Here is a 27,985-nt window from a genome sequence, read left to right as displayed (position 1 = left end):
CTAAGCTTATATACTGTTTACTAATTGGGTTCATTGATTGGACACGTGTTTTCAATTTCGAGTGGTAGTGTGTAAATGATGAAAACAGTGTGTTAGTTGTGTTTAACTAATGTAGCCTGTGTGCACCCCACTGCTAAGTGTGTTTTGTGTTTAGAGTTTTGGTAAATGGGAGATTCAGATTTGCAAATTGTGTCCTAACCAGATGAATAGTGTTTAAGATGTTGACAATTGTGGGATTGATTTGATGAAAGAGTTTTGATAGTTGACAGTTTAGTTTTTACAATGGGATTTAGTATTTTAGCATTTCAGAAAAACTGTAATAAAGATCTTTTAGGGAGGTGAGGAGAACATGTAGGAGGGCTAGAAACAGTAGAGACTGGGAGTGTGGGAGGAGTAGGGATTATATGGAGGAGGAGTGATGATGCCGTCCAGGGAATAGACCATCACTGTTGTCATTCCCACAGTATCTACTTTGCCATTGTTTTAGGGATGCAGGTTTGTTTAATGCATTGGAGGAGTAATATCTAGCTTGATTGTTTTTAGTTTGGTATGCATGTCAAATCAAGTTTTCATTTTTTAGCTGTATCTAGGACCACAGCAAGAGGAGATGAAAAGCATCTAACAGAGCAGCGTGAACGTGACCTGAGGGATTCTCGCCTAAACCAAGGAAAGGCTGGCCACACTTGAACCCCAAGCAGGTAATTCAACTTTAGTTTTGTTATTTCAGGTCAGGCCATGGAAATGAAGTAGAATACCGAATTGAACTAAATATTTCAACTAAAAATATTTCAATTGTAATGTTATTGGTAATCAATGCAAAAACATAAAGCTTATTTATTTGAATGTTTATAATTCAGTCACCAGAATGCAGTTCATTTAATTTCACCTCAAAGTAAATGTCAAGAGCGTAAATTCAGTCAGAAGCATCTTCCTAATTCCACAGGTGACATTCAGTCCTCTTATTTTTGCTTTACAGATATGCTGCCAAAATGTCAGTGGTTTAAAATGCAGTCCAGTTTTCAGCCGTCTACATCCGGGACTAGCAGGATGAGTAATTGAGTGCCGATAGAGATGTCTAGACCCAGAGTCAACAGCAAGCATGCGATAAGCGCAGGTTATGTTGCACCGATTGACAGAAGAGTAGATTTACCATTAGCTGCGTTTTTATTCAAATAGTGTAATTCAGCATGTTTTATTTTTGCATTAATAACTTTTGTTTTTAATTTACTTTCATATGAGAGTTCCATGCCTGATTCAGCAGATACAGCGTCTGTATCATGATTCTGGTAAATTAACAGCTTCAAGTCATGTTCATCGCTCTCTTTCTGCTCACAGACGTCCCCCTGCAGGGCTGTGGCCAGCTCCAGCATGGACCAGAAACCTCCCCAGCTCAGTGTGGCAGATGTGAAGGAGGAAGCTCAGGACGTCCTCATATCGGATGTGGATGGGGCCGGGCACAGCAGCCCTGACAAGGCGAAATGGAGCGCTGCTGGTGTGGGGCCCAGCTGCCTTCTGCACTCACAGGTTGTTCGTCTTGCTTGTTAGTATCCAGGCAACTGCATGAACCTTGACCTTTCTGAAGTCATCTGGGATTTTACACAGTCTCTGTGTGTCCTGCCTCCAGCAGTGTAACTATGACAGTGAGTCTGTATCTAAACACCTTCACAGGCCTGCTGTCATGTCACCTGTGCTTTTACCCTGTAGTACCTTCAGCAGTGAGCTGCTTAGATGGATTAGGAGTGGAGAGAGAGCAGCAGCTTGAGGGCAGCTTGTGTTCAGTATCAGTCAGGAAAAATGTGTCCTGTATGATACCTGGTAAAGACATTGGTAGATCTGGCCCTGCTTCTTTGTGTGATGCTGAAACATGTTGCTTTCAGTCCCATAGACCAGTTGAACTCTTTACAGAAGAATTTTTGACTCTATTCTCCTTTCCTCAGAAAGCAGAGAGTACAGTGTGTCCCGTCTTTAATGGGGAGGTGAAAGAAGAAACAGTGTTTCAGGATGTGACTGAGGAGAAGGTGACTGTCCCTCTTCAGGTGGACGATACTGAAGGGAGACGGAGAACGAGAAGAGGGAGTGTCAGACCTCCTACCCCAGGTGACTACAGAAAAATCTTCCGGCTTCCAGAATATTCCACATGCAGCATCACACAGATACCTAGTGCTGTATGCAATCTGTGTTACTGAATTCTTGTTCTATTAGACTCCACTGCCATGGACTTTATTTCTCCTGAATCCATCACTTCTGTTCCCATGACCCATTTCTAAGCTTATGTTTGCTCTTCTCTGTGCCTCATTATTCAGTCCAAGCTCTTATGCCAGAGAGGGGAATGAAGAAGTTCCCCTGTTCTCACTGTCCTTCATCCTACACGCTGGAGATTGACCTCCAAAGACACATGAAGAAATCCCACCCTAAGGAGTTTGGTTCTGGTGTGAAACAGAAAGTTCACTGCTGCTCCCATTGTGGGAAGAGGTTCAGTCATTCAGGAAACCTAAAGAAGCACCAGCGGATTCACACAGGGGAGAGACCCTACCAGTGCTCCCACTGTGGGAAGAGCTTCACTCATATCGCTAGTCTAAAGATCCACCAGCGGATTCACACAGAGGAAAGGCCCTACCAGTGCTCCCTGTGTGGGAAGAGCTTCAAACAAGCAGGAGGCCTAAAGAGCCACCAGCGGATTCACACAGGGGAGAGGCCCTACCAGTGCTCCCAGTGTGGGAAGAACTTTAGTCATTTAGGAAACCTGAAGATCCACCAGCGGATTCACACAGGAGAAAGGCCCTACCAGTGCTCCCAGTGTGGGAAGAACTTTAGTCATTTAGGAAACCTAAAGAATCACCAGTGGATTCATGCAGGGGAGAGCCCCTACCAGTGCTCCCAGTGTGGGAAGAGCTTTACTCAAGCAGGAGTTCTAAAGAAGCACCAGAGGATTCACACGGGGGAGATGCCCTACCAGTGCTCCCAGTGTGAGAACAGCTTCAGGTATTTAAGAGCCTTGAAGGTACATGAGCAGACTCACACTGGGGAGAAACTGTACCCCTGCTCCCAGTGTGAGAAGAGCTTTAGTGCTGTAGAAAAACTGAAGAAGCATCAACGGATTCACACAGGGGAGAGGCCCTACCATTGTTCCCAGTGTGGGAAGAGCTTCATTCATTTAGGAAACCTAAAGGACCACCAGAGGATTCACACAGGGGAGAGGCCCTACCAGTGCTCCCAGTGTGGGAAGAGCTTCATTCATTTAACACACCTGAAAAAGCACCAGCGAAGTCATACAGGGGAGAGGCCCTACCAGTGCTCCCAGTGTGGGAACAGCTTCAGTGTTTTAGAAAAACTAAAGGAGCATGAACGGATTCACACTGGGGAGAGGCCCTACCAGTGTTCCCACTGTAAGAAGAACTTCAGTCAAGTAAGAACCCTAAAGGTCCACCAACGGATTCACACAGGGGAGAGGCCCTACCAGTGCTCCCAGTGTGAGAAGAACTTCACTCAATTTGGAGCCCTAAAGAATCACCAGCGGATTCACACAGGGGAGAGGCCTTACCAGTGCTCCCAATGTGGGAACAGCTTCAGTGTTTTAGGAAAGTTAAAGGAGCATGAACGGATTCACACAGGGGAGAGGCCCTACCAATGTTCCCACTGTACGAAGAACTTCACTCATGTAGCAAGCCTAAAGAATCACCAGCGGATTCACACAGGGGAGAGGCCCTACCACTGCTCCCAGTGTGGGAAGAGCTTCAGTCAAGTTGGAACCCTAAAGAATCACCAGCGAATTCACACAGGGTAGAGGCCCTACCAGAGCTCCCAGTGTGGGTGAAACTTCAGTCAATGAGAAGAACTAGTGGCATGAGTGGACTCAGGGGAAGCAGTTGGTGTATCATTAATGAGCAGTTTGTTCTGTAGAGGGATTGTGTGTAGACTGTAGCCACAGACGATGGCTTGTATATCCTGAACTTGCCTGAAGTTTCTTCTGGATCTGATCCTGTCCAACCCATGTGAGGGATTGCTGGAAGTGGGTAGCAGAGCTTCCCTGCTGGGGTCTGGCGTCAGCACCCTCATTATTCTTTTGTCAGCCCCCCACCCTGTCTCCAGGTTTTCTGAGCTCCCTGGGGACACTTACATACAGTGTGGATACAGCTGTCATGGTCCATGCTGCTCCTGGCCAAAGTCGAGGTGCTGACTGAGGAGGAATCAACTGCAGGCTTTGCAGTACAGTGCATGCAGGCAGAGAGAAGCTGCCGGAAGGGACCCTAATGCTGACACATGATGAAATGCTGCTGTAGCAGAGGCTGGTCCAGGCTGCTGGAAGCCCCTCTCTGAATCAGGGGGGTTTGCAGGCTGGATGGGTTATGCTGCCTGCTGGGGTATCTGAGTGGGAACAGGTAGGGAGTAGTCATGTTTATTATTGGTCAAACTGGGCATTGATGGTAAAGCCCTGGTAATATCAATAATATACATGTGAGGCCTTAACTACTGCCCCCCCCCTACAGTCCTACAGGAATACCTGATCCCTGGCTGGGAATCACACTCAGGTGCTCAGGTCCATCTCAGGCTGAACCTCCTGTCACACCTTTCCATACAGGTCTTCATGTCCTTTTATAGGCTGGTGTAGTTTACTGTATCATGTTCTCATGTACATGTTTGTTTCCAGTTTTGGGTAAGGTATAACTTAAGTTTAAGTTCTCACAGACAATCCAAAGAAAAAGGATGCTTTTATTTTGCAGGGGCAGTAATTGGAAAGTAACTGGAAAGGTGATTATAAATCGGTTATCCACTTCCTGCAGAGCAGCGCCCCTGAATGAATAATAAAATGTAATATTAAAATCCCTTTTGCAAGCATTTCGATTTCTTTCAGCGCTGTGCCTCAGCTGCAGGCTTTTTAAACATTAAAATTCGGTGATCTGCGGCATTGCCGCGCTGCTTTTTTCCCCTTTCGGAGTAACTAAACATTTCCATACATTTTCACTTTTGGAGGAGAAGGAAAATAAAGTGGGGCAAACGTGTTTTAACGTGGCGGATCCTGAATTGGGTGCGTATTGGGATCGTGCGGGCACGTTAGAGAGCATTGGCGTTTTTTGTAGATAAATCATTATTTTTAAGTCACCTTTTTCTTAGTGAAACAGTAGGTTAGTGAAATCAAGTCACTGTCGTTTTGGAAGCAAGGCAGTGGCAGACTCTGCGTGTGCCACCCAGGCGCATATGGGGTACGGGCTTGAGGAAGGAAACGGGGTGACTGATGATGTCTAGGGGAAGTGCGGTTTGCTGCAAAACTAGCTAGCTAGCACAGAAAATAAGTTAGTTATTATCATTAATCTGAGTTTTTGATTGCACCGCACAACCATGAGCACAGCGCGATAGGGCATTCATTTTGGCAGAGAAGAATGCTTGGGTTTTAAGATGATCCATTATTATTATTATTATTATTATTACTTATTGTCTTGTGTGGTTTTTAAGAACGCATCAGGGTTTTTACTGGCCACAGTTAGTTATGAGGTGGACAGTTAATAATTATAAGGCGTATCACTGAGTGTGCGGCCAGATTGATCAGCATGGCTTCGGCGAGCGGTATCGGATTTCTAATTTTGGGGTACTACAGAGTTCAATTTTAGGACCACTATTGTTCCTAATTTACATTAATGATATTGACACCAATACATACAGTAAACTGGTTTAATTTGCAGACGACACCAAGGTGGGTGGTGTAGCAGATACTGATCAAGCAGCAGAGAGGCTACAACGGCATCTTAATTTAATTAGTAACTGGGCTGATACCTGGCAGATAAAATTTAACGTAGATAAATGTAAGGTAATCCATGCAGGGAGCAGAAATATACAGTACAGATATTTTATGGGTTCCACTGAAATAAAGGTAGCTGATTATGAGAAAGACCTCGGTGTGTATGTTGATGCTTCCATGTCCCACTCTCGCCAGTGTGGGGAAGCAATAAAAAGGCCAATAGAATGTTGGGTTATATCTCTAGGTGTGTGGAGTTTAAGTCAAGGGAGGTGATGTTACATTTATACAATTTCTTGGTAAGACCCCACCTAGAATATTGTGTGCAGATTTGGTCACCATACCTTAAAAAGGACATTGCTGCCTTGGAAAGGTGCAACGAAGAGCTACGGGAATGATTCCTGGTCTTAGAGGAATGTCTTATGAGGAGAGGTTAGCTGAGCTGATTCTGTTCAGCCTCGAGCAAAGGAGACTAAGGGGGGACATGATCCAGGTCTATAAGATTCTAACAGGTCTGGATGCTGTTCAGCCAAATTACTATTTCAATATTAGTTTAAATACTAGAACTCGTCGCCATAAGTGGAAATTAGCGGGAGAACATTTTAAAACAAATTTGAGGAAGCACTTCTTTACACAGCGTGTAGTTAGAGTATGGAATAGTCTTCCTGCTAATGTAGTGGAAGCTAAAACCCTGGGTTCCTTTAAATCAGAGCTAGATAAGATTTTAACAACTCTGAGCTATTAGTTAAGTTCTCCCCAAGCGAGCTTGATGGGCCGAATGGCCTCCTCTCATTTGTATATTTCTTATGTTCTTATATGTTTCTGATTCTGATGTTTTCACAAAACTCTTTTGAAAAATAGTGTTTCACTGGCAAATTTATGAACACTTTTGAGAGTCTGTAAAGTACCTACTCTTTCATGCTTGTAACATTGTTGTCTTTACCCTTTCCACCCATATAGAGCAGACCATAAGTAAATTTGACTCCAGTCCCAGGCAGCTGCCATCTATAAGTTTTACTGAACACTACACTTTGTGCTTTACGTCCCGTTTTTGAAATAATGTTTTTCCAAATATAGTCATGTTATTAAATATTCTTCTACTTTGCATTCTCTACAGACTTGTCAATTTTTTTCAACACACAAATACTTCAGTGTCATTCCCAAAAACTAAGATCAAATACCCACATTACTGCAAACTTTATTATACCAGATGCTCAGATTTGCACCTGAAGTAAATGTGAATTAATGTTGGTGCACAGTCGCCCTCTGGTGGCTAGCCATGGTATTCATTTTAAATGCCGTCCTTCTGCAGGTGCCATACAACCTTTGCTGGGCCTTTTTTGTGATGGAGAAAATGTTGGTCTCCCACTTCATTTTAGATCCCAATAATGGTTTCCATTGCAGATACAGTGTTACGGGGGGGGGGGGGGGGGGCAGTGTTGGGAGGTTCCTCCTGAGGTCCACTGTCATCTCCATGGTTTTGAGCATGATCAGCTCCTGGTCGTTATGACCACCCCAGCAGGCCAGGTGTTCAACCTCCCACCTGTATGCGGACACGTCACCATTACTGATGAGTCCAGTGACTATTGTGTCATATGCATATTTGAGGAGTTAGACAGTGGGGTCCTTGGAAATGCAGCCGTTGCTGTGGTGGGAGAGAAGCAGTGGGGAGATCACACATCCCTGGGGGCACCAGTGCTGACTGTGGGAGCTGGATCTGAGTCTCTCCAGCCTCACCTGCTGCTTCCTGTCTGTGAGGAAGTTGCTGATCCAGTGACAGGTGGGGGCAGGCAGAGAGGGCTGGGTGAGTTTGGAGTGGAGGAGCTTCTGGGTGATGATGTCAAAGGCCGAGTCTGTGTCTGTCCAAACCTCTTTGGGGCCGTTAGCAAAATTAGGATCCTTCCTTTCTCCCCCCTCTTATGGGCGCCCCTGTCTGGTTGGAGTTTATATCCTGGGGGGGTGTTCCAAAAAGCAAGTAAGGGTTTAAATCTTAACTCTCACTTGAACGAGCCTATAACGCTGTGCACATACAGTTAAGCCCAAGATTACTTATACCCACTGCAACTCGCAAATCCAAGGCCATACTGATGAATACATTAAGTCCGTGCTGTTCCCTCAGAGCACTTAAGGGAGTTCTTGAACGTTTGTGGGTAGTGTTCTGCAAGACCATTTATGGCACGATGGACCGGGGCATAGCGTATGGATTTAACTCTGTTACTCATCATGAATGTCTCAGACTGGCATCCCATCCCAGGATGGGATGCCAACCCATCGCAGGGCACAAAGCAGGGAACAACCCAGGATGGGATGCCAACCCATCGCAGGGAACAACCCAGGATGGGATGCCAACCCATCGCAGGTCACAAGGCAGGGAACAATCCAGGATGGGGCGCCAACCCATCGCAGGGCACAAGGCAGGGAACAATCCAGGATGGGGCATTAACCCATCGCAGGGCACAAGGCAGGGAACAACCCAGGATGGGACGCCAGCCCATCGCAGGGAACAACCCAGGATGGGATGCCAACCCATCGCAGGGCACAAGGCAGGGAACAACCCAGGATGGGATGCCAACCCATCGCAGGGCACAAGGCAGGGAACAACCCAGGATGGGATGCCAACCCATCGCAGGGCACAAAGCAGGGAACAACACAGGACGGGATGCTAACCCATCACAGGGAACAACCCAGGATGGGATGCCTACCCATCGCAGGGCACAAGGCAGGGAACAACCCAGGATGGGATGCCAACTCATCGCAGGGCACAAGGCAGGGAACAACCCAGGATGGGATGCCTACCCATCGCAGGCCACAAGGCAGGGAACAACCCAGGATGGGATGCCAACCCATCACAGGGCACAAGGCAGGGAACAACCCAGGATGGGATGCCAACCCATCGCAGGGCACAAAGCAGGGAACAACCCAGGATGGGATGCTAACCCATCACAGGGAACAACCCAGGATGGGATGCCAACCCATCGCAGGGCACAAAGCAGGGAACAACCCAGGATGGGATGCCTACCCATCGCAGGGCACACTCACATACCATTCACTCAGACACACACTCCTCTGGACAATTTGGTAACTTCAATTAGACCCAGCATGTTTCTGGACTGTGGGGGGGGAATGGGAGTACCTGCAGGAAATTCCACGCCAACATGGGGAGAACATGCAAACTCCACACATATGGAACCCTGGCAGAGACTTGATCCCTGATCCCAGAGATGTGAGGCAACATTGTTAACCACTATGCCTTTACTAAAATACAGAACCATACAGAAGTCTGGTTATTAACTGTATATATATGCAATTATGCAATTGCGGTTGATTTCAGTAATACTTGATATGACAAATGAAAATGATGACTTTTGACAATTTAGTCTCGGCCGGCAGAAAGAAGTACATTTGGCAGAAATGGGGCGTGACCAATCACAGCGGAAGCAGGCGAATCGCCGTGGCGTTTAACTTATTACGTAATGCGTCCTTATGGTCGCGACGTCTCGGCGTCAAGTGCTGTTCTGCAGTGTAGTAGATCGAAGGAATATGAGGGATGTATGCTGAGTATTATGGACGGGCGATACCAAATAATGCCAAGGTCGGTATTCCGATCCCGGTCCAAGCCTTCTCGGGGCCCTAGTTAAATTTTCTTTTATAGCTGGCGGATTATATGTACGTGACCCGGGCAATGAAGGACTGTCACACATATCCTCCACGCGCCGCACTACTACATATTATTTATCACATTTGTACTTTTGCCCATATTTTTTTATTGTTTTGTACGTATTATTTACATATTATGGTTTGTCTTGTGTCTTTATTTGCACAGTTCAGGGGATTGCTAATTCAGTTTCGTTGTGCTGATACGTACAGTGACAACAATAACGAATTGAACTGAAATTTGCCGAGAGGGGGTGGGGAGGAGTGGGGATGCCGCCGGCCCTCTGATAATTCCCTTTCCTCCCCCCTTATGGGCGCCCCTGCCTGGTTGGAGGTTATATACTGGGGTTATATTCCAGAAAGCGAGTTAGGGTTTAAATCTTAACTATCACTTCAATGCCTCCAGAATGACGTAAACAAAACAATCGGTTCCAGAAACGCTAATTACTACTTAGGGGTCTGAGTTTATTTAGTTGTGAGTGTTAATGCTAACTGAAGCGCGGCCTCGTGGAACAACAAAAAGCCATTATCAGCCGATCGCTGAAAAAAGGATTCACCATGGAAACGGACGCCGTATCGTTCCGTCAGATTACAAATTTAATTTAAAGGAAAAAACAATACTGTCGCTGCAGCAAAGGAGAGATGGCGTGGGGAAAATGCAGAACTAGTCGACGCGAAAGTATATCGCCCTAATTTTATTTAAAATTCATCAGACCGATGTGGTCGAAAATAGAGCTGTCACGGTTACTCGAGTATTAAAAAGCATCCATAAAAACTTTCCTTCTCAAGTACTCGGCAATTTGGCCGAGGAAAACGCGCATAGAGGATGAGGTTTCAAATAAAGAGCGAAAGCAACATGTGTTTGGAAGCGGTTTACATTAAAACGAAGAACAGCAAAATGAATGAAAATGTAATCGTCTGTCAGATTTGCAAAAGAGGACTTAAATATCACCACAGCACAACTGCAAACCAAAAACATTTTAAAAGAAGACATTCAGGACACCCAATAAAGCGAGGTTAGCCATAGATACTCTGCTTAAAATATTAAAGGAACACTTTGAAAACACATCAGATCTCAATGGGAAAAATTATGCTGGATTTCTATACTGATATGGACTGGGTAATGTGTTAGGAACAAAAGGAGGCCACATCGTTTGATGGACATTAAAATGATCAACCTACAGGGGGCTGAATTCAAAGACACCCCAAAAATAAAAGTGGAAAAATGATGCGGCAGGCTGGTCCAATTTGCCGAAATTTCATTGCAGCAACTCAAAATCATAGTAGTCTGTATGGCCCCCACCTGCTTGTATGCATACCTGACAATATTGGGGCTGCTCCTAATGAGATGCCGGGTGGTGTCCTGGGGGATCTCCTTCCAGATCTGTACCAGGGCATCACTGAGCTCTTGGACAGTCTGAGGTGCAACCTGGTGGCTTCGGATGGACCGAAACATAATGTCCCAGAGGTGTTCTATTGGATTTAGGTCAGGTGGGAGCCAGTCAATGGTATCAATCCCTTCATCCTCCAGGAACTGCCTGCATACTCTCGCCACATGAGGTTGGGTATTGTCCTACACCAGGAGGAACCCAGGACCCACTGCACCAGCGTAGGGTCTGATAATGGGTCCAAGGATTTCATCTCGATACCTAATGGCAGTCAAGGTGCTGTTGTCTAGCCTGTAGAGGTCTGTGTGTCCCTCCATGGATATGCCTCCCCTGACCATCACTGACCCACCACCAAATCGGTCATGCTGAACAATGTTACAGGCAGCATAATGTTCTCCATGGCTTCTCCAGACCCTTTCACATCTGTCACATGTGCTCAGGGTGAACCTGCTGATGGGTTAAGGACCTTCTACGACCCTGTCCAGCCCTCCTAGAGTAACTCTCTGTCTCCTGGAAGCTCCTCCATGCCTTTGAGACTGTGCTGGGAGACACTGCAAACCTTCTGGCAATGGCAAGTACTGATGCACCATCGTGAAGGAGCTGAATTACCTGTGCAACCTCTGTAGGGTCCAGGTATCGCCTCATGCTACCAGTAGTGACACTGACTGTAGCCAAATGCAAAACTAGTGAAAAAACTGTCAGAAAAGATGAGGAGGATAAAATGTCAGTGGCCTCCACCTGTTAAACCACTCCTGTTTTGGGGGTCGTCTCATTGCTTCATTAACACCAAAGCAGTTGAAACGGATTAACAACCCCCTCTGCTACTTAAGTGACCAGGTAAATATCCCAGACGTTTAATTGGCTTGATGCTATACTCTGATTAAAAAGTGTTCCTTTAATTTTTTTTGAGCAGTGTATATGCAATTTAGCCTCTTGGAGTAGCCTAGTCTGTCCTTGTTATGACTTTGACTTCAATTATTCAATTATTTTTCTTCATTTACTTTCTACAATTCTGATATGTCAAAATAATCGCTGCTAAAATGAAGGTTAGCCCAGTCACTTAGCAGGATCATTTTACACAATATGGTACATATAACCAATTAATGTTAATTATTTTTTGTGAACATATTGTGTGTTAGGGCTGAATGATACTGGAAAAAGTTTATATTGCGGTGTTTTTGTGATATTTAGGAGTTGAGAATTAATAATATAACCAAATATAACATATCTACCAACTTATCTATCAACAGTCTGTCAAATAAGTTGGGGGTGCCGTGGTTGCTTTTGCTCAATATTGTCACTAGAATACAAAATATTTCCATATACAGCGATGATTGTCTTTTCGTGAACAGTTCTTGTTCGCTTTTCTCCTTTTGACACATTTTTGATTAATTTCACACAAACGCACCACACGGTTTATGAGTGAGTCCGACAGCCAGAATGAGAACGATTATGATTATGATTATGATTATGATTATGATTGCCTCAGAGAGGTCATGCACAGCTCAAATGTGTTAAGTTAAATAAAATAATAATAAACCAGTTCCAGTAAGAAAAAACAATAGGGATCCTATAGCTAACACTACTAGGACTATTCTGTAAACAGTCTCTGACCATGAAATAGGTAGGTAATTCACTTATAGCTCAGCAGAGTGTCACGATCAGGTTGAAGGCAAGCAGGGAAGCAGGAAGTAGGGTCAAACGTGGATTTATTACGGGAAGCAGGACCGGGGAAGCACGACAACAAACAGCAACATCAATGACTGAACTGGGGATACAAACGGAAACGTGAACTAAATACACTGAACTAATGACAACAATCCGAAACAGCTGTAAAACACTGGGATTCCACATGAGGTTAACGAGGGGGCGTGGCACACATTAGGATCGGAGCGGGGTGTGACACAGAGGGAACACACAGTCTGTCACTCAGTCAGTCAGTCACACATATCGTCAATTTAGGCACATCCAATTCACTTAGGCTGCTTGTTTTTGGACAGTCAGAGGATCTGGCATAAAGCCACACACATACATAGGAGGAACATGCAGACTCCACACACACACACGAGGAACATGCAGACTCCACACACACACATAGGAGGAACATACAGACTCCACACACACACATAGGAGGAACATACAGACTCCACACACACACATAGGAGGAACATGCAGACTCCACAGACTTCGGTGCCAGCAGATTGATCGGCCAAATTTATTGATATGGGGTGGCATCAGTGGTGACCCCTTAGATCCATCCCTGTAGAGCTGGTTCATTGGCAGCCAGTTTGAACATTAGATTAAAGCTTCCCTTTTTATTATGGATTTGTTGTTGTTGGTTTCCCCAATGGGAATACATATGGTTTTGGGACCGATGAGCCACTTGGACTCTTATCCCATTATCGTGAAAACTTAGAAAGTATTTGATGGATCTTTTTTGAGCTTAGCAGACACATTGTATGGGGGAAAATCTGGAACTGATCATTTTTTAGACAAATCAAAATTTGAAGTGTCACTTAGTGATGGCACATGAGAAGACAGCCAGAGACTCGTATACTGGTGAACCTGATTACATTGAGACATCACACAAAGTTGTGCTTTTAATAAAGATTTTTTTGGGGAGGTGGGGAGAGTGCGTAGGGGGCTAGAGACAGTAGATGTTGGGGGTGTGAGAGATGTAGGGATTACATGGGGGAGGGGTGATGGTGCTGTCTGGGTTATAGACATACACATTTGTCGTTCCCACAGAATTTAGTTTGTCATTGTTTTGGGGATTCTGGTTCAGTTAGTGCATTGGAGGAATAATAACTAGCAGTGACTTGATTGTTTTTAGTTTGGTGTGTATGTCAACCCAAGTTTACCTTTTTAGCTGTATCAAGGACCACAGACACAGGAGATGAAAAGCATTTACTAACAGAGTAGCGTGAACGTGACCTGAGGGTTTCTCACCTAAACCAAGGAAAGGCTGGCCACACTTGAACCACAGTCAGGTAAGTTCAGCTTTAGTTTTGTTGTTTCAGGTCAGGTCAATGACATGTCGAGTAGAGGCAGCTCCAGCCTCCAGGACTGCATCCTCTTCAGAAGTCCATCCAGCCAGGATGATGGAGCTTCATTTACCACTTGCATAAGTATGAAGGAATTCTGTGGTTAGGGTTAGGGTTAGGGTTAGGGTTAGCCAGTAACTGAGCAACCCACGGAGCAGTTTTTGGCATTTAGGGCCTTGTTGGAGGCCCTATAGAGATATGACTGCTTTGCCAGCTGCAGAACTTGAACTAACAACCTTCTGCTCCCAGGCACAGGGTCCAATCCCGCAGAGTCACACACTGCCACATTAGGCAGGACAAGTTTCCAGATACTTCAGATTCATCTTGATGACCCAGTTAGAGCAGAGCTGAGAGCTCAGAGCCTGACGCTACAGGACAGATACATCATCTGTGTGACTCGGGTAAATGAACAGGTTAAAATCTGGCTCATCGTTCCCTTTCTGCACAGACGTCCCCCTGCAGGGCTGTGGCCAGCTGCAACATGGATCAGAAACCTTCCCAGCTAAGTGTGGCAGATGTGAAGGAGGAAGTGCAGGACGTCCTCATATCGGATGTGGACGGGGCCGGGCACAGCAGCCCTGACAAGGTGAAATGGAGCGCTGCTGGTGTGGGGCCCAGCTGCCTTCTGCACTCACAGGTTGCTCGTCTTGCTTGTTAGTATCCAGGCAACTGCATGAACCTTGACCATCTGGGATTTTACAGAGTCTTTGTGTGTCCTGCCTCCAGCAGTGTAACTATGACAGTGAGTCTGTATCTAAACACCTTCACAGGCCTGCTGTCATGTCACTTGTGCTTTTATCCTGTAGTACCTTCAGCAGTGAGCTGCTTAGATGGATTAGGAGTGGAGAGAGAGCAGCAGCTTGTGTTCAGTATCAGTCAGGAAAAATGTGTCCTGTATGATACCTGGTAAAGACATTGGTAGATCTGCCCCTGCTTCTTTGTGTGATGCTGAAACATGTTGCTTTCAGTCCCATAGAACTTATGAACTCTTTACAGAAGAATTTTATTGAATCTGTTCTCTTTTCCTCAGAAAGCAGAGAGTACAGTGTGTCCTGTCTTTAATGGGGAACTGAAAGAAGAAACAGTGTTTCAGGACGTGACTGAGGAGAAGGTGACTGTCCCTCTTCAGGTGGACGATACTGAAGGGAGACGGAGAACGAGAAGAGGGTGTGTCAGACCTCCTACCCCAGGTGACTATAGAAAAATCTGTGTTACTGAAGTCTTGCTCTATTAGACTCCACTGCCATGGACTTTATTTCTCCTGAATCCATCACTTTTGTTCCCATTGCCCAATTCCAAGCTTATGTTTGCTCTTCTCTGTGCCTCATTATTCAGTTCAAGCTCTCGTACCAGGGAGGAGAGTGAAGAAGTTCCCCTGTTCTCACTGTCCAGTACTGTGCTATACGTCAGAAACTTACCTACAGAGACACATGAGGAAATCACATCCTGAGGAGTTTGGCCCTGGTGTGATACTGAAAGGTCACTGCTGCTCTCATTGTGGAAAGAGCTTCAGTCATTTGGGAAACCTAAAGAAGCATGAGCGGATTCACACAGGTGAGAAACCCTACCAGTGCTCCCACTGCAAGAAGAGCTTCAGTCAAGAAGGAGTCCTGAAGATCCACCAGCGGATTCACACAGGGGAAAAACCCTACCATTGCTCCGAGTGTGGGAAGAGCTTCAGTTATTTAGGAGACCTAAAGAAGCACCAGCGGATTCACACAGGGGAAAAGCCCTACCAGTGCTCCCACTGCAAGAAGAGCTTCAGTCAAGTAGGCGCCCTAAAAGCACATGAGCGGATTCACACTGGGGATAAGCCATACCAGTGCTCCCAGTGTGAGAAAAGCTTCAGTCAAGTAGGAACCCTAAATATCCACCAGCGTATTCACACAGGGGAGAGGCCCTACCAGTGCTCCCAGTGTGGGAAGAGCTTCAGTAAAGTAGGAGCCTTAAATATCCACCAGCGTATTCACACAGGGGAGAGGCCCTACCAGTGCTCCCAGTGTGGGAAGAGCTTCAGTCATTTAGGAGCCCTAAACATCCACCAGCGGATTCACACGGGGGAGAGGCCCTACCAGTGCTCCCACTGTGGGAAGAGCTTCAGTCAAGTAGGGTCCCTAAAGGCCCATGAGCGGACTCACACTGGGGAGAAGCCATACCAGTGCTCACAGTGTGAAAAACGCTTCAGTCAAGTAGGAGCCCTAAATATCCACCAGCGGATTCACACAGGGGAGAGGCCCTACCAGTGCTCCCAGTGTGGGAAGAGCTTCAGTTATGTAGGACACCTAAAGAAGCACCAGGGAATTCACACAGGAGAAAGACCTTATCAGTGTTCTCAGTGTGGGAAGAGCTTCAATCATTCAGGAAACCTAAAGAAGCACCAGCAATTTCACACTGGAGAGATGCCCTACCAGTGCTCCCAGTGTCAGAAGAGCTTCAATCAAGTAGGAGCCCTAAAGATCCACAAACAGATTCACACACGGGAGAGGCCCTATCAGTGCTCCCAGTGTGGGAAGAGCTTCAGTTATTTAGGAGACCTAAAGAAGCACCAGCGGATTCACACAGAGGAGAGGCCGTACCAGTGCTGCCACTGTAAGATGACCTTCAGGCAAATAGGAGCCCTAAAGGCACATGAGCGTACTCACACTGGGGATAAGCCGTATCAGTGCTCCCAGTGTGAGAAAAGCTTTAGTCAGGTAGGAACCCTCAGTATCCACCAGCGGATTCACACAGGGGAGAGGCCCTACCAGTGCTCCCACTGTGAGAAGAGCTTCAGTCAGGTAGGAGCCCTAAATATCCACCTGCGGACTCACACAGGGGAGAGGCCCTACCAGTGCTCCGAGTGTGGGAAGAGTTTCATTCATTTAGGAGCCTTAAAAATTCATCAGCAGATTCATACAAGGGAGAGGCCCTACCAGTGTTCCCACTGTGGAAAGAGTTTCAGTAAAGCAGGATCCCTAAAGGCACATAAGCGGACTCACACTGGGGAGAAGCCATACTAGTGCTCCTGGTGTGGGAGGAGCTTGTTTCATAGAAAATCCAAACAAACATCGATGGATTCACACAGGAGAAACGCCTTACCACTGCTACCATTGTCCAAAGACTTCTATTTAATTAAGAAATCTTAAGACACACCAACAAACTAACACAGGTGAATGACTCTGTCTGTGTTTCTGGTTGTGGGAAGCTGCTCTACTTGTGCATGAAGTGAAAGCATGTGAGCAGACCATCTAGGGTAACTGCAGGACTCCACCAAAGCTCCCTGATGTGATGCAGGCATGGGAGGAAGTAGCAGTGAGCATGTCTTCATCTTCTGGCATCATCAGAATGTTTGCACAACGCCAAAAATGGTACAATGATATCCGGAGATGGGGAAAACAAAACCTACAATCACTGAGGATCTGATGTCAGCAGAGGACTTCATTGCCTTTACGCTCAGTGCTGAAAGCATTGAGGGATTTGGGAGGCTAGAGATGGGCGTCCAGCATAATGCAATGGTAACAATAAATAAATGTGTATAAACCATGCAGGCTTCTAGCAAAAATCATTTATTTGACATCAAAATACTGCAACCATACAATAATTGAGCCGTAATTGTCATGCAGCTCCCCAAGCTGAAGATCCTGATCCTGATAGGCAGGAGCAGGTGGTCGTTGTGGAGGGAGAAGAGATGGTGGAACTATCATTATTGAGATCAAGATGAGCCGACCCAGATCACAGTGCAGAAACATCATCTGGAAGGAGGAACACCCATCCTGGGTACTGCAGCAAGCCCACTTCAACATGCTGGAGAGGGAACTGGGTGGAATAATGTGTGTTCGGCGCGCAAACTCCCACCTGAGCCACATTGAGATGTTGCTACGGCCCCTCGTGGACAATATGGGAAGGTTGGCTGAATGAGTTGATCCCCTCGTTCTTGCAACACCTCCCTTGGCCACCCAAACTCCTACATTCACCAAATCCAATACAATACAAAGCCCCCAGATGCTTCTGGACTCTCTCTTGGCCAGGGTGCTCCCAGCCTGCCAAGGAAGAAGACCAGTTTAAGATTGTTCATGAATTTGGTGCAATTGGTGTCTTTAAAATCATTTTATTCAGTCATGGAGTAGCAGGTAAAATCAGCGGGGTTTTAATGGCTGAACCTGATCATTGTAATCTCAAAAAAATGTTAATACAGAATATTTTTTAAAAAGTTGTTCAAATTTGATTTAATTATATCGAGATTTAAAAAATTGTCACACACATTGTGATTTATAATATCTAAATAAATGCTATATTTGGATTTCACTTTTCAATCAAACCATTTAGTTTGCTTGCCAGGCTACAGATGATGCAGGATTCCTGCCAGCTTCTCTCTCCCCGTCTGTGATGCTGCTGGCATATTTGGCTTCATTTGCATCAGCACACGCAGTTCAGCATTTTATTGAGTGTATAGGGCCAGGAAGCATTCACAGCAATGGGGAGTGTATAGAGCCTGGAAGCGTTCACAGCAATGGGGAGTGTATAGGGCCAGGAAGCGTTCACAGCAATGGGGAGTGTATAGGGCCAGGAAGCTTTCATAGCAATGGGGAGTGTATAGGGCCAGGAAGCGTTCACAGCAATGGGGAGTGTATAGGGCCAGGAAGCGTTCACAGCAATGGGGAGTGTATAGGGCCAGGAAGCGTTCACAGCAATGGGGAGTGTATAGGGCCAGGAAGCGTTCACAGCAATGGGGAGTGTATAGGGCCAGGAAGCGTTCACAGCAATGGGGAGTGTATAGGGCCAGGAAGCTTTCATAGCAATGGGGAGTGTATAGGGCCAGGAAGCGTTCACAGCAATGGGGAGTGTATAGAGCCTGGAAGCTTTCATAGCAATGGGGAGTGTATAGGGCCAGGAAGCTTTCATAGCAATGGGGAGTGTATAGGGCCAGGAAGCATTCACAGCAATGGGGAGTGTATGGGGCCAGGAAGCGTTCACAGCAATGGGGAGTGTATAGGGCCAGGAAGCGTTCGTTTCCAGCTCATCTGCCAGGAAATCACAAATGTCTGTTACAGCCTGACAGGAGAGGCATAGCCTGCTGCATCTATCCTCTTCGCTGAGGGACAGATATGTGGTCTTTGGCCAGGAGTATTGATGTATTGATTCACTGTTTGCCACGTCTCAATGGACATCCTCAGCCTGACCCGTCTCTTCAAACACCTATTTGTATTGCCATGATTGCTCAAATGCTTAGCCAATTTCCATTCATCATTATTCTGATTAACAAATTCTGATGAATATTATGACTATTATTACGTTTAATATATCTTTCAATAATGATCTTTCATAATCTTTTTATGTTTAATCCTTAGATTGTTTGTGCACATCCCTGTATCATGTGTAACAAGCAGTGAGCAGTACCTGCGCTGTGCACGGACCTGTGTGGGCATGTAAATAACAGTGAAATAAATGGACTTCAGACCAGCTTTTTGTTGGTCAATAGCACACTCACTTTCCACTTCCTAAAGAAATGCACCAGCGATGCACCGGACTCAACCTCGTTTTAAGACCGACACGCCCGCATGCAGACGCTCAGATGGGGGCAAACACATTTGCTATTTAAACAACGTGGGTGCTGTACAGGAAAATGTCATCTACATCGGACTCATACTGCAGGGACTCCATTCCTGGTGGTGCTTTGCGCCACATGTACGATACGGCCGCTAAAGTCACAGACTCACGTAGGGATGATACTTCTTAGTGCTCCCAATGTGAAAAAAAAACTTTTGTTGGGATAATCACGACCCCAATTCCAGGGGTGGACAGTAACAAAGTACATTTACTTCTGTATTGTTCTTAAGTACATTTTTAAAAATATCTGTACTTTACTTCAGTATCAATTTTTTGGAAACGTATTACTTTTACTCCTTAACTTGTGCCCAGAGAAAACGTGAATTAATATTGGTGTCTGGACGCCGTTCGTGGCCAGCCGTGGTATTCGTTTTAAATTCCATAAAAAAATATATGGAATTATACAACTGCAATTGATTTTCACTTATAGATCTGCTTAATATGACAGATTAAAATAATCACCGTTTGACCCAGGGTAGCACGATGGAGCCATGGTTAGCACTGTACGGTGCCTCACACACCCAAGACCCAGGCGCTGCCAGGTACGCTGGCTTCTTGGTACCGCGACCGACGGACGGACCCTCTAACGTGCCGCGTCATGACGTTAAACGTATTACGCAATATACCGTCACGGTCGTTACGACTCGGCTCTTCAGTGGAGTAGCAGGAAGGGGTATAGGGTGAGTATCTTGGACTTGCGATACCACTGATTTCTTTTTTGATTCGATACCAAATAATACCAAGGATGGTATCCCGATGCTAATATTAGTCCCTAACCCTAAGGAAAATTTTGATAGCGGGCGAATTAATTTTGCAGGGGGAATAAAATCTGAACAGGGCATTAAAGGACTCACGCATATCCCCCGCGCGCCGCATCACTACATAATGTTTGTCACATTTGTAATTTTGCACATAATTATTGGCTATTTTGTACATAATATGTAAATCTTACGTTTTGTCCTGTGTCTTTGTTTGCATGGTTAAAGGAATTCCTGACTCATTGCTATCTTGTACGATGACAATAATAAAGAATTGAACTGAAATTTGCCGAGCGGGGGAGGGGAGGAAAGGCGGGTGTCACCGGGCCCCTGGAAGTTCCCCTTCCTTCCTTTCTCCCCCCTTATGGGCGCCCCTGCCTGGTTGGCGTTCATATCCTGGGGTTGTATTCCAGAAAGCGAGTTAGGGTTTAAACCTTAACTATCACTTGAATGGGCCTGAAACGACGTAAACATTGTATCAGTTCCAGAAACGCTTATTACTGTATAGGGTTCTGAGTTTATTCAAGTCTGAGTGTTAACTAAAGCGTGATTTCGTGGAATAACAAAAAGCCATCACCAGCCAAATGTGTGCGTTTTAATATTAATAATAGACATATCATTTGGTACCAAGCAGGACCCAACCTCGGATGGGGTGCCAATCCATCGCAGGGCTCTCTCTCTCTCTCTCTCTATCTCTCTCTCTCTCGCTCGCTCGCTCGCTCTTTCTTTCTCCCAGTCTCTCTCACTGACACACAAACTGTCAATTTACACTCTTCCAGTTTACTTAAGTTGCATGTTTTGGACAGTGTGAGAAAACGGAATGCAGACATGTGGAGAACATACAAACTTCCCACACAAAGTGGGGGGTGTGCAGCAACAGCACTACCCACTGCGCCACTATGTGTGGCTCAGCAGGCTAAACTTTTGTACCTTTGACCTGAAGGTTGCTGGTTTGAGTCCCGGCCTTGGCAGGACGTAGTCATACGTCCATGGGCCCTTGAGCTAGGCCCTTTACCTCCAGCTCCAGGGGCTCCTAAATGCTGGCTGATCCTGCGCTGTGACTCCAAAACTTGCTGTCACCTGTGTGTGTCTGCATGATGGGGTAGGTGAATAGAAGCATTCCAATCTATCTGTACTTGTGCAAATGACAAAGAATCATTTAGTTTCACCACTCAGCTTGTGTAATGTTAATATCATTATGCAATTGTTAAATCACAAGTATTGTAATAGTCAGCTGGGTTGAGACCATCAGTAAGTTAGAATAAAAATGTTTTAGTATGTTATAGGAAACAAAACTTGGCAGGAATTGCAATTTTATTGATGGTTCCTTTTCAGTATCACCTAATATTTAAGAAAAATCAGTGCAAAATTTACTGTCACTGTATTTGCACTAGTTCTGCATGCACTGTTCAAGCCAACCATAATCATAATTTAAGTTAAAATGATGACACAGATCATCTACGTTACTCCAAGAGGCTAAAGGGCTCATACCTTATAGTTATCTCTGGCTAACCTCATATTATTGGGTGTCTTCTTTTAAGATGTTGCATTGCAGTCATGCTCTTGTGATATTTAAGTTCTGCAATGACTGCATTTTCATTTAGTTTCAGTGTAAAGTGTTCACAAACAACTGAGGCTTTTGCTCTATTTTTATTTGGACCCTCATCTGTTATGCTCTGTCTTCTTTCCACCATACTGTCGAGTAATTGAGAAGGTAAATTTCAATTGATTTTAGTTGAAGCTTTTAAAAAATCGAGTAATCAAGTTTGAGTAATCGCAGCCACTCCACTCAGGATAAACAAAATCTTTCTAGTTGCCTGTTAAGGGACTATTCAAAGACCTTTTGGAGAAAGAAATACGAAAGTGTAATCTTTTCAAAGAAAAGAAAACTCATTTTGAAATTCAACTGCTGGAGTACTGGTTAAGGGTGAGTTTTGTGGTTGCCAAAGATGGATGATTCTTCTGCTGTGAAATGATCAAGAAGTTTAAAGTGTCATTTTTATTTGGAGGCAATAAAGAGCTCATGAATGAAACTGCAGTGAATCTTTATTTCCTTTGTTGTGGTACTTTTGAGCGCTTAATGAGAAAATGGTTATTTGCAGTGATGTCCCTGAGAACTCTGCCATGTGTGAGGCCCACATTGGAGGTGTTGTTGTCTCTCTGGCTTGTTCTGTGGTACGGAATGGTGGATCTTTCCCCTGATTGTAGCTGTATTGTACAGTACCACACATGCCGCAGTAATGTCTCTCTGGGGTGACTCTGAGCCCACACAGACACTGAAACTGGGCCATGCTTTAGCCTTCGGTGATCTTAACTCTGGCTCTAGCCCTGCCACGGGCCAGGTTGAAGTGTGACTGTGGTCCAGGTGTAGTAACTCACTCACTACTCAAGTACAAATCATGACCAATTATAGTAACAGCATGAAATACATGAACTGGTATGATCGATTAATGATGAACAAAGATAGGATCGATATGTAACTAGGTTACTTGATATAATGAGTAAGAATGTTCTGCTCCATTTTTTGTGCCCCCTCAAGTGAAGTGTTATGAATCAAATTAAACTTTAGTGATCCCAGGAGAACATGATCGAATAAATCATGGACTGTGATGAGAAATGATATTGTTCGCGATTTTCCAGGGAATGACCAAACGTCTAACTAGAGAAGAACTTCTGCTGAACTCTGCTGACACAGCCATAGCCCTGCCATTTAAACCCAAGATTCTGTCAGCTAAACCTGCTCTTGAGGTGGTTTAGTTCCGAAAATTAGTTGCCACATTGATTGGGTGGTGCTCAGTCTAATTTCGGTTTCTGGAATGGATGTTCATCAGGTTGCTGAACTAATTTCAGACAGTGTGCTAAACCCGCTTTCTGGAATACCCCCCTGCTCCCTGTAATAGTGTAAACATTTAAAATGCCATTTAAATTGATATTTTGACAGTAGAACCAGTTCTCAAAATTAAACATTCAGATTTGAGCTGCACAGCCTTACTGAATATAGCGCAGCAGTGGCACCCCCTAGATCTGCCCCTGTTGAGCAGGTTCATTGGCCATTTTTAACATTAGGTTCAAGCTTCCTTTGTTAAATTGGATTTGTTATTGTTGGATTCCCTGAATCAGAATATATATGGTTTTGGCACTGGTCAGGCGTATGGACTCTTAACCTGTCAGTGTGAGAACTCAGAAAGTATTGGATGGGTCTTTTTAGAACTTAGCAGACACATTGGACACAGGTGGAGACATGGAACTGGTCATATTTTGAGACAAATCAGACCAAAACTGAAGCAGTGTCACTTAGTGGTGGCACATGAGAAGACAGCCAGAGTCACATGTACACAGGTGAACCTGATTACATTGAGACAAGTCACACAAGTTGGTCTTTTAATGAAGATTTTTTAGGGTGGTGGGGAGAGAGTGTAGGGGGGCTAGTGTTGGGGTGTGGGAGGAGAAGGGATTAGATGGAGGAGGGGTGATGGTGCTACAACTGGGGAATAGACCTTCATATTTATCGTAGCCAAAGAATTTGTCATTGTTTTAGGGATGCTGGTTTGTTTACTGCACTGGTGGAATAATATCTTGCAGTGACTTGATTGTTTTTAGTTTGGTTTGTATGTCACACCAAGTTTGTGTGTTTTAGCTGTATCCAGGACCACACACAGAGGAGATGAAAAGCATTTACTAACAGAGCAGCGTGAACGTGACCTGTGGGCTTTTCACCAAAGCCAGGGAACGACTGGTTGCACTTGAACCCCAACCAGGTAAGTTCAGCTTTAGTTTTGTTGTTTCAGGTCAGGCCATGGACATGTTGAATAGAGGCAGCTCCAGCCTCCAGGACTGCATCCTCTTCAGAAGTCCATCCAGCCATGATGATGAGACTTTATTTGCAAAAGTATAAAGGAATTCTGAAATTTTAACATACCCAGTCACTCTGCTGTGCTATTAGACATTTATTGACTGTGCCTGGAGCATTTTCAGCCTTGCTGAAGGGCCCAACAGTGACATGATCACTCTACCAGCCATGGGATTTGAACTGACAACCTTCTGATCACAGGCACAGCATACAATCCCAAAGAGACACACACCGCCACATTAGGCAGAACGAGTTTCCAGGTGCTTCGGATCTTCATACTGATGCCCCAGTTAGAGCAGAGCTGAGAGCTCAGTGTCTGATGCTGCAGGACAGATATATCGTCTGTATCATGATTTTGGTAAATGAACAGGTTCAAATCTGGCTCATCGTTCCCTTTCTGCTCACAGACGTCCCCCTGCAGGGCTGTGGCCAGCTGCAGCATGGACCAGAAACCTCCCCAGCTAAGTGTGGCAGATGTGAAGGAGGAAGCGCAGGACGTCCTCATATCGGATGTGGACGGGGCCGGGCACAGCAGCCCTGACGAGGCGAAATGGAGCGCTGCTGGTGTGGGGCCCAGCTGCCTTCTGCACTCACAGGTTGCTCGTCTTGCTTGTTAGTATCCAGGCAACTGCATGAACCTTGACCTTTCTGAAGTCATCTGGGATTTTACAGTGTCTCTGTGTGTCCTGCCTCCTGCAGTGTAACTATGACAGTGAGTCTGTATCTAAACACCTTCACAGGCCTGCTGTCATGTCACCTGTGCTTTTATCCTGTAGTACCTTCAGCAGTGAGCTGCTTAGATGGATTAGGAGTGGAGAGAGAGCAGCAGCTTGAGGGCAGCTTGTGTTCAGTATCAGTCAGGAAAAATGTGTCCTGTATGATACCTGGTAAAGACATTGGTAGATCTGGCCCTGCTTCTTTGTGCGATGTTGAAACATGTTGCTTTCAGTCCCATAGACCAGTTGAACTCTTTACAGAAGAATTTTATTGACTCTGTTCTCTTTTCCTCAGAAAGCAGAGAGTACAGTGTGTCCCGTCTTTAATGGGGAGGTGAAAGAAGAAACAGTGTTTCAGGACGTGACTGAGGAGAAGCTGACTGGGAGTGTCAGACCTCCAATCCCAGGTGACTATAGAAACATCTAGCAGCTTACAGAAAATTCCACATGGTGCATCACACAGATACCTACTGCTGTCTGCAATATGTGTTACTGAATTCTTGATCTATTAGACTCCACTGCCATGGACATTATTTCTCCTAAATCCATCACTTTTGTTCCCATTACCAAACTTATGTTTGCTTTTCTTCATGTCTCTTTATTCAGACCAAGCTCTCGTATCAGGGAGGAGAATGAACAAGTTCCCTTGTCCTTACTGTCCTATACTGCCTTATACGTCAGAGATTTTTGTCCAGAGACACATCAAGAAATCCCATCCCGAGAAGTTTGACCCCAGTGTGATACTGAATATTCTCTGCTGCTCTCATTGTGGGAAGAACTTCAGTCATTTAGGAAACCTAAAGAAGCACCAGCTGATTCACATTGGGGAGGGGCCCTACCAGTGCTCCCAGTGTGGGAGGAACTTCAGTCATGTAGGACCTTTAAAGGAACATGAGCGGACTCACACTGGGGAAAAGCCGTACCAGTGCTCCCAGTGTGAGAAGAGCTTCAGTTGTTTACGATACCTAAAGAAGCACCAGTGGATTCACACAGGGGCAAGGCCACACCAATGCTCAGAGTGTGAGAAGAGCTTCAGTCGATTAGAAGCCTTAAAGATCCACCAGCGGAATCACACTGGGGAGAGGCCCTACCAGTGTTCTGAGTGTGGGAAGAGTTTCAGTCATGTAGCAAACCTAAAGAATCACCAGCGGATTCACACAGGGGAGAGGCCATACCTGTGCTCCCAGTGTGGGAAGAGCTTCAGTCAAGTAGGAGCCTTAAAGAAGCACCAGTCAATTCACACAGGGCAGAGACCCTACCAGTGCTCCCAGTGTGGGAAAACCTTCGGTCAGTTAGGAAACCTAAAGTACCACCAGCGGATTCACACGGGGGAGAGGCCCTACCAGTGCTCTCAGTGTGGGAAGAGCTTCAGTCATGTAGGAAGCCTAAAGAATCACCAGCTGATTCACACAGGGGAGAGGCCCTACCAGTGCTCCCAGTGTGGGAAGAGCTTCACTCAAGCAGGAGTCCTAAAGAAGCACCAGCGGATTCACACGGGGGAGAGGCCTTTCAAGTGCTCCGAGTGTGGGAACAGCTTCAGTGCTTTAGAAAAACTGAAGGAGCACCAACGGATTCACACAGGGGAGAGGCCCTACCAGTGTTCCTACTGTAAGAAGAATTTCAGTCAAGTAGGAACCTTAAAGATCCACCTGCGGACTCACACAGGGGAGAGGCCCTACCAGTGCTCCCAGTGTGGGAAGAGCTTCAGTGATTTAGGAAACCTAAAGAAGCACCAGCGGATTCACACAGGAGAGAGGCCTTACCAGTGCTCCCAGTGTGGGAACAGCTTCAGGTATTTAAGAGCCCTGAAGGTGCATGAGCAGACTCATACTGGGGAGAAACTGTACCCCTGCTCCCAATGTGAGAAGAGCTTCAGTGCTTTAGAAAAACTGAAGAAGCATCAGCGGATTCACACAGGGGAGAGGCCCTACCAGTGCTCCCAATGTGGGAAGAGCTTCATTCATGTAGGAAACCTGAAGGACCACCAGCGGATTCACACAGGGGAGAGGCCGTACCTGTGCTCCCAGTGTGGGAAGAGCTTCATTCATTTAACACACCTGAAAAAGCACCAGCGAATACACACAGGGGAGAGGCCTTTCAAGTGCTCTCAGTGTGGGAACAGCTTCAGTGTTTTAGGAAAACTAAAGGAGCACCAACGGATTCACACCGGGGAGAGGCCCTACCAATGTTCCCACTGTAAGAAGAACTTCAGCCAACTAGGAACCCTAAAGGTCCACCTGCGGATTCACACAGGGGAGAGGCCCTACCAGTGCTCCCAGTGTGAGAAGAGCTTCACTAACATTGGAGCCCTAAAGAAGCACCAGCGGATTCACACAGGGTAGAGACCCTACCAGTGCTCCCAATGTGAGAAGAGCTTCACTCAGTGAGGATAACTAACATGACATGCACTGACTCAGGGCAAGTAGTCATAATGTGATTAATGAACAGTTTGCTGTATAGAAGTATTGTGTGTAGACTGTAGTCACAGACGATGGCCTGCATCTCCTGAGCTTGCCTGATGTTTCTTCTGGACCTGATCCTGTCCAAGCCCTGTGAGGGATTGCTGGATGTGGGTAGCTGATAGCAGGGTTACTCCGCTGGGTTTGATCCTCAGCACCCACAGTATTCTTTTGTCAACCTGGAGACAGGGTGGAGTACTAATAAATGAATGACCAAACGAGCGAATGAAAGAATAGTATAATGTGGACTCACTTTTTTACACTTTACTCCCCACTTTGGAGATGGTGAGTTAATGTTATTTCTTTCCAAACACTTAACGTTTAATTTTTCATGTTTGTGGAAAATGTATTCTTTTCAGCACACGAATAATTCAGTTTATCGAAACATCGATAAATTTACACATTACTGCAAACGGTAGACAGTTATATTACAGCCTCTGCCTGACGTAAAGGTAACTTAATGTTTATTCACGGTCGCCCTCTGGTGGTCAGCCATGGTATTCATTTTGAATGTCGTTCCTCGTTCTGCCGCTTAACCTGCTCAGGGTCGGAGGTGGAGGGACGCTGGAGCCGGTCCTAGGCAGCGTAGGGCACAAAGCATGAGTCCATTTACCATTACCAGTCACACACCCGATCACCGGATGCCAGTTAGCAAGACGGACAAATCCCGAGCAACATGAGGGAGAACATGCATCGGTGTTTGAATCTGAAACAATAGATCATTTAATTCACTTGTATGTGAATCATGTAAATTTTTCTTTTCAGAAGGAGCATTTTAGGTGTTTTTATATCTTTGAAA

At 45.6% G+C, this 27,985-nt stretch overlaps 2 protein-coding genes and 1 pseudogene across 2 annotated transcripts; all 3 read left to right on the top strand.

Annotated features, from left to right (window-relative positions):
- The window catches only part of LOC111836240 (uncharacterized), a 46,735-nt pseudogene extending 39,899 nt beyond the window's left edge, over positions 1 to 6,836 (top strand).
- Positions 609 to 27,420, top strand: LOC111836245 (uncharacterized). Its single transcript, XM_072713945.1, has 4 exons — positions 609 to 698; positions 24,419 to 24,607; positions 25,023 to 25,134; positions 25,334 to 27,420. Exons 2-4 carry the CDS (start codon positions 24,452 to 24,454, stop codon positions 27,067 to 27,069), a joined length of 2,004 nt encoding a protein of 667 aa, XP_072570046.1. The 5' UTR covers positions 609 to 698; positions 24,419 to 24,451; the 3' UTR covers positions 27,070 to 27,420.
- On the top strand, positions 695 to 18,096 carry LOC111836247 (uncharacterized). The gene is made up of 4 exons (XM_072713946.1): positions 695 to 1,114; positions 14,266 to 14,454; positions 14,848 to 15,007; positions 15,153 to 18,096. Exons 2-4 carry the CDS (start codon positions 14,299 to 14,301, stop codon positions 16,814 to 16,816), a joined length of 1,980 nt encoding a protein of 659 aa, XP_072570047.1. The 5' UTR covers positions 695 to 1,114; positions 14,266 to 14,298; the 3' UTR covers positions 16,817 to 18,096.
- Positions 27,421 to 27,985: the final 565 nt, after the last annotated feature.

Source organism: Paramormyrops kingsleyae, chromosome 7 (assembly GCF_048594095.1).
Source record: "Paramormyrops kingsleyae isolate MSU_618 chromosome 7, PKINGS_0.4, whole genome shotgun sequence".
NCBI lineage: Eukaryota > Metazoa > Chordata > Actinopteri > Osteoglossiformes > Mormyridae > Paramormyrops > Paramormyrops kingsleyae.
This window is presented reverse-complemented; position numbering and strand designations above follow the sequence as displayed.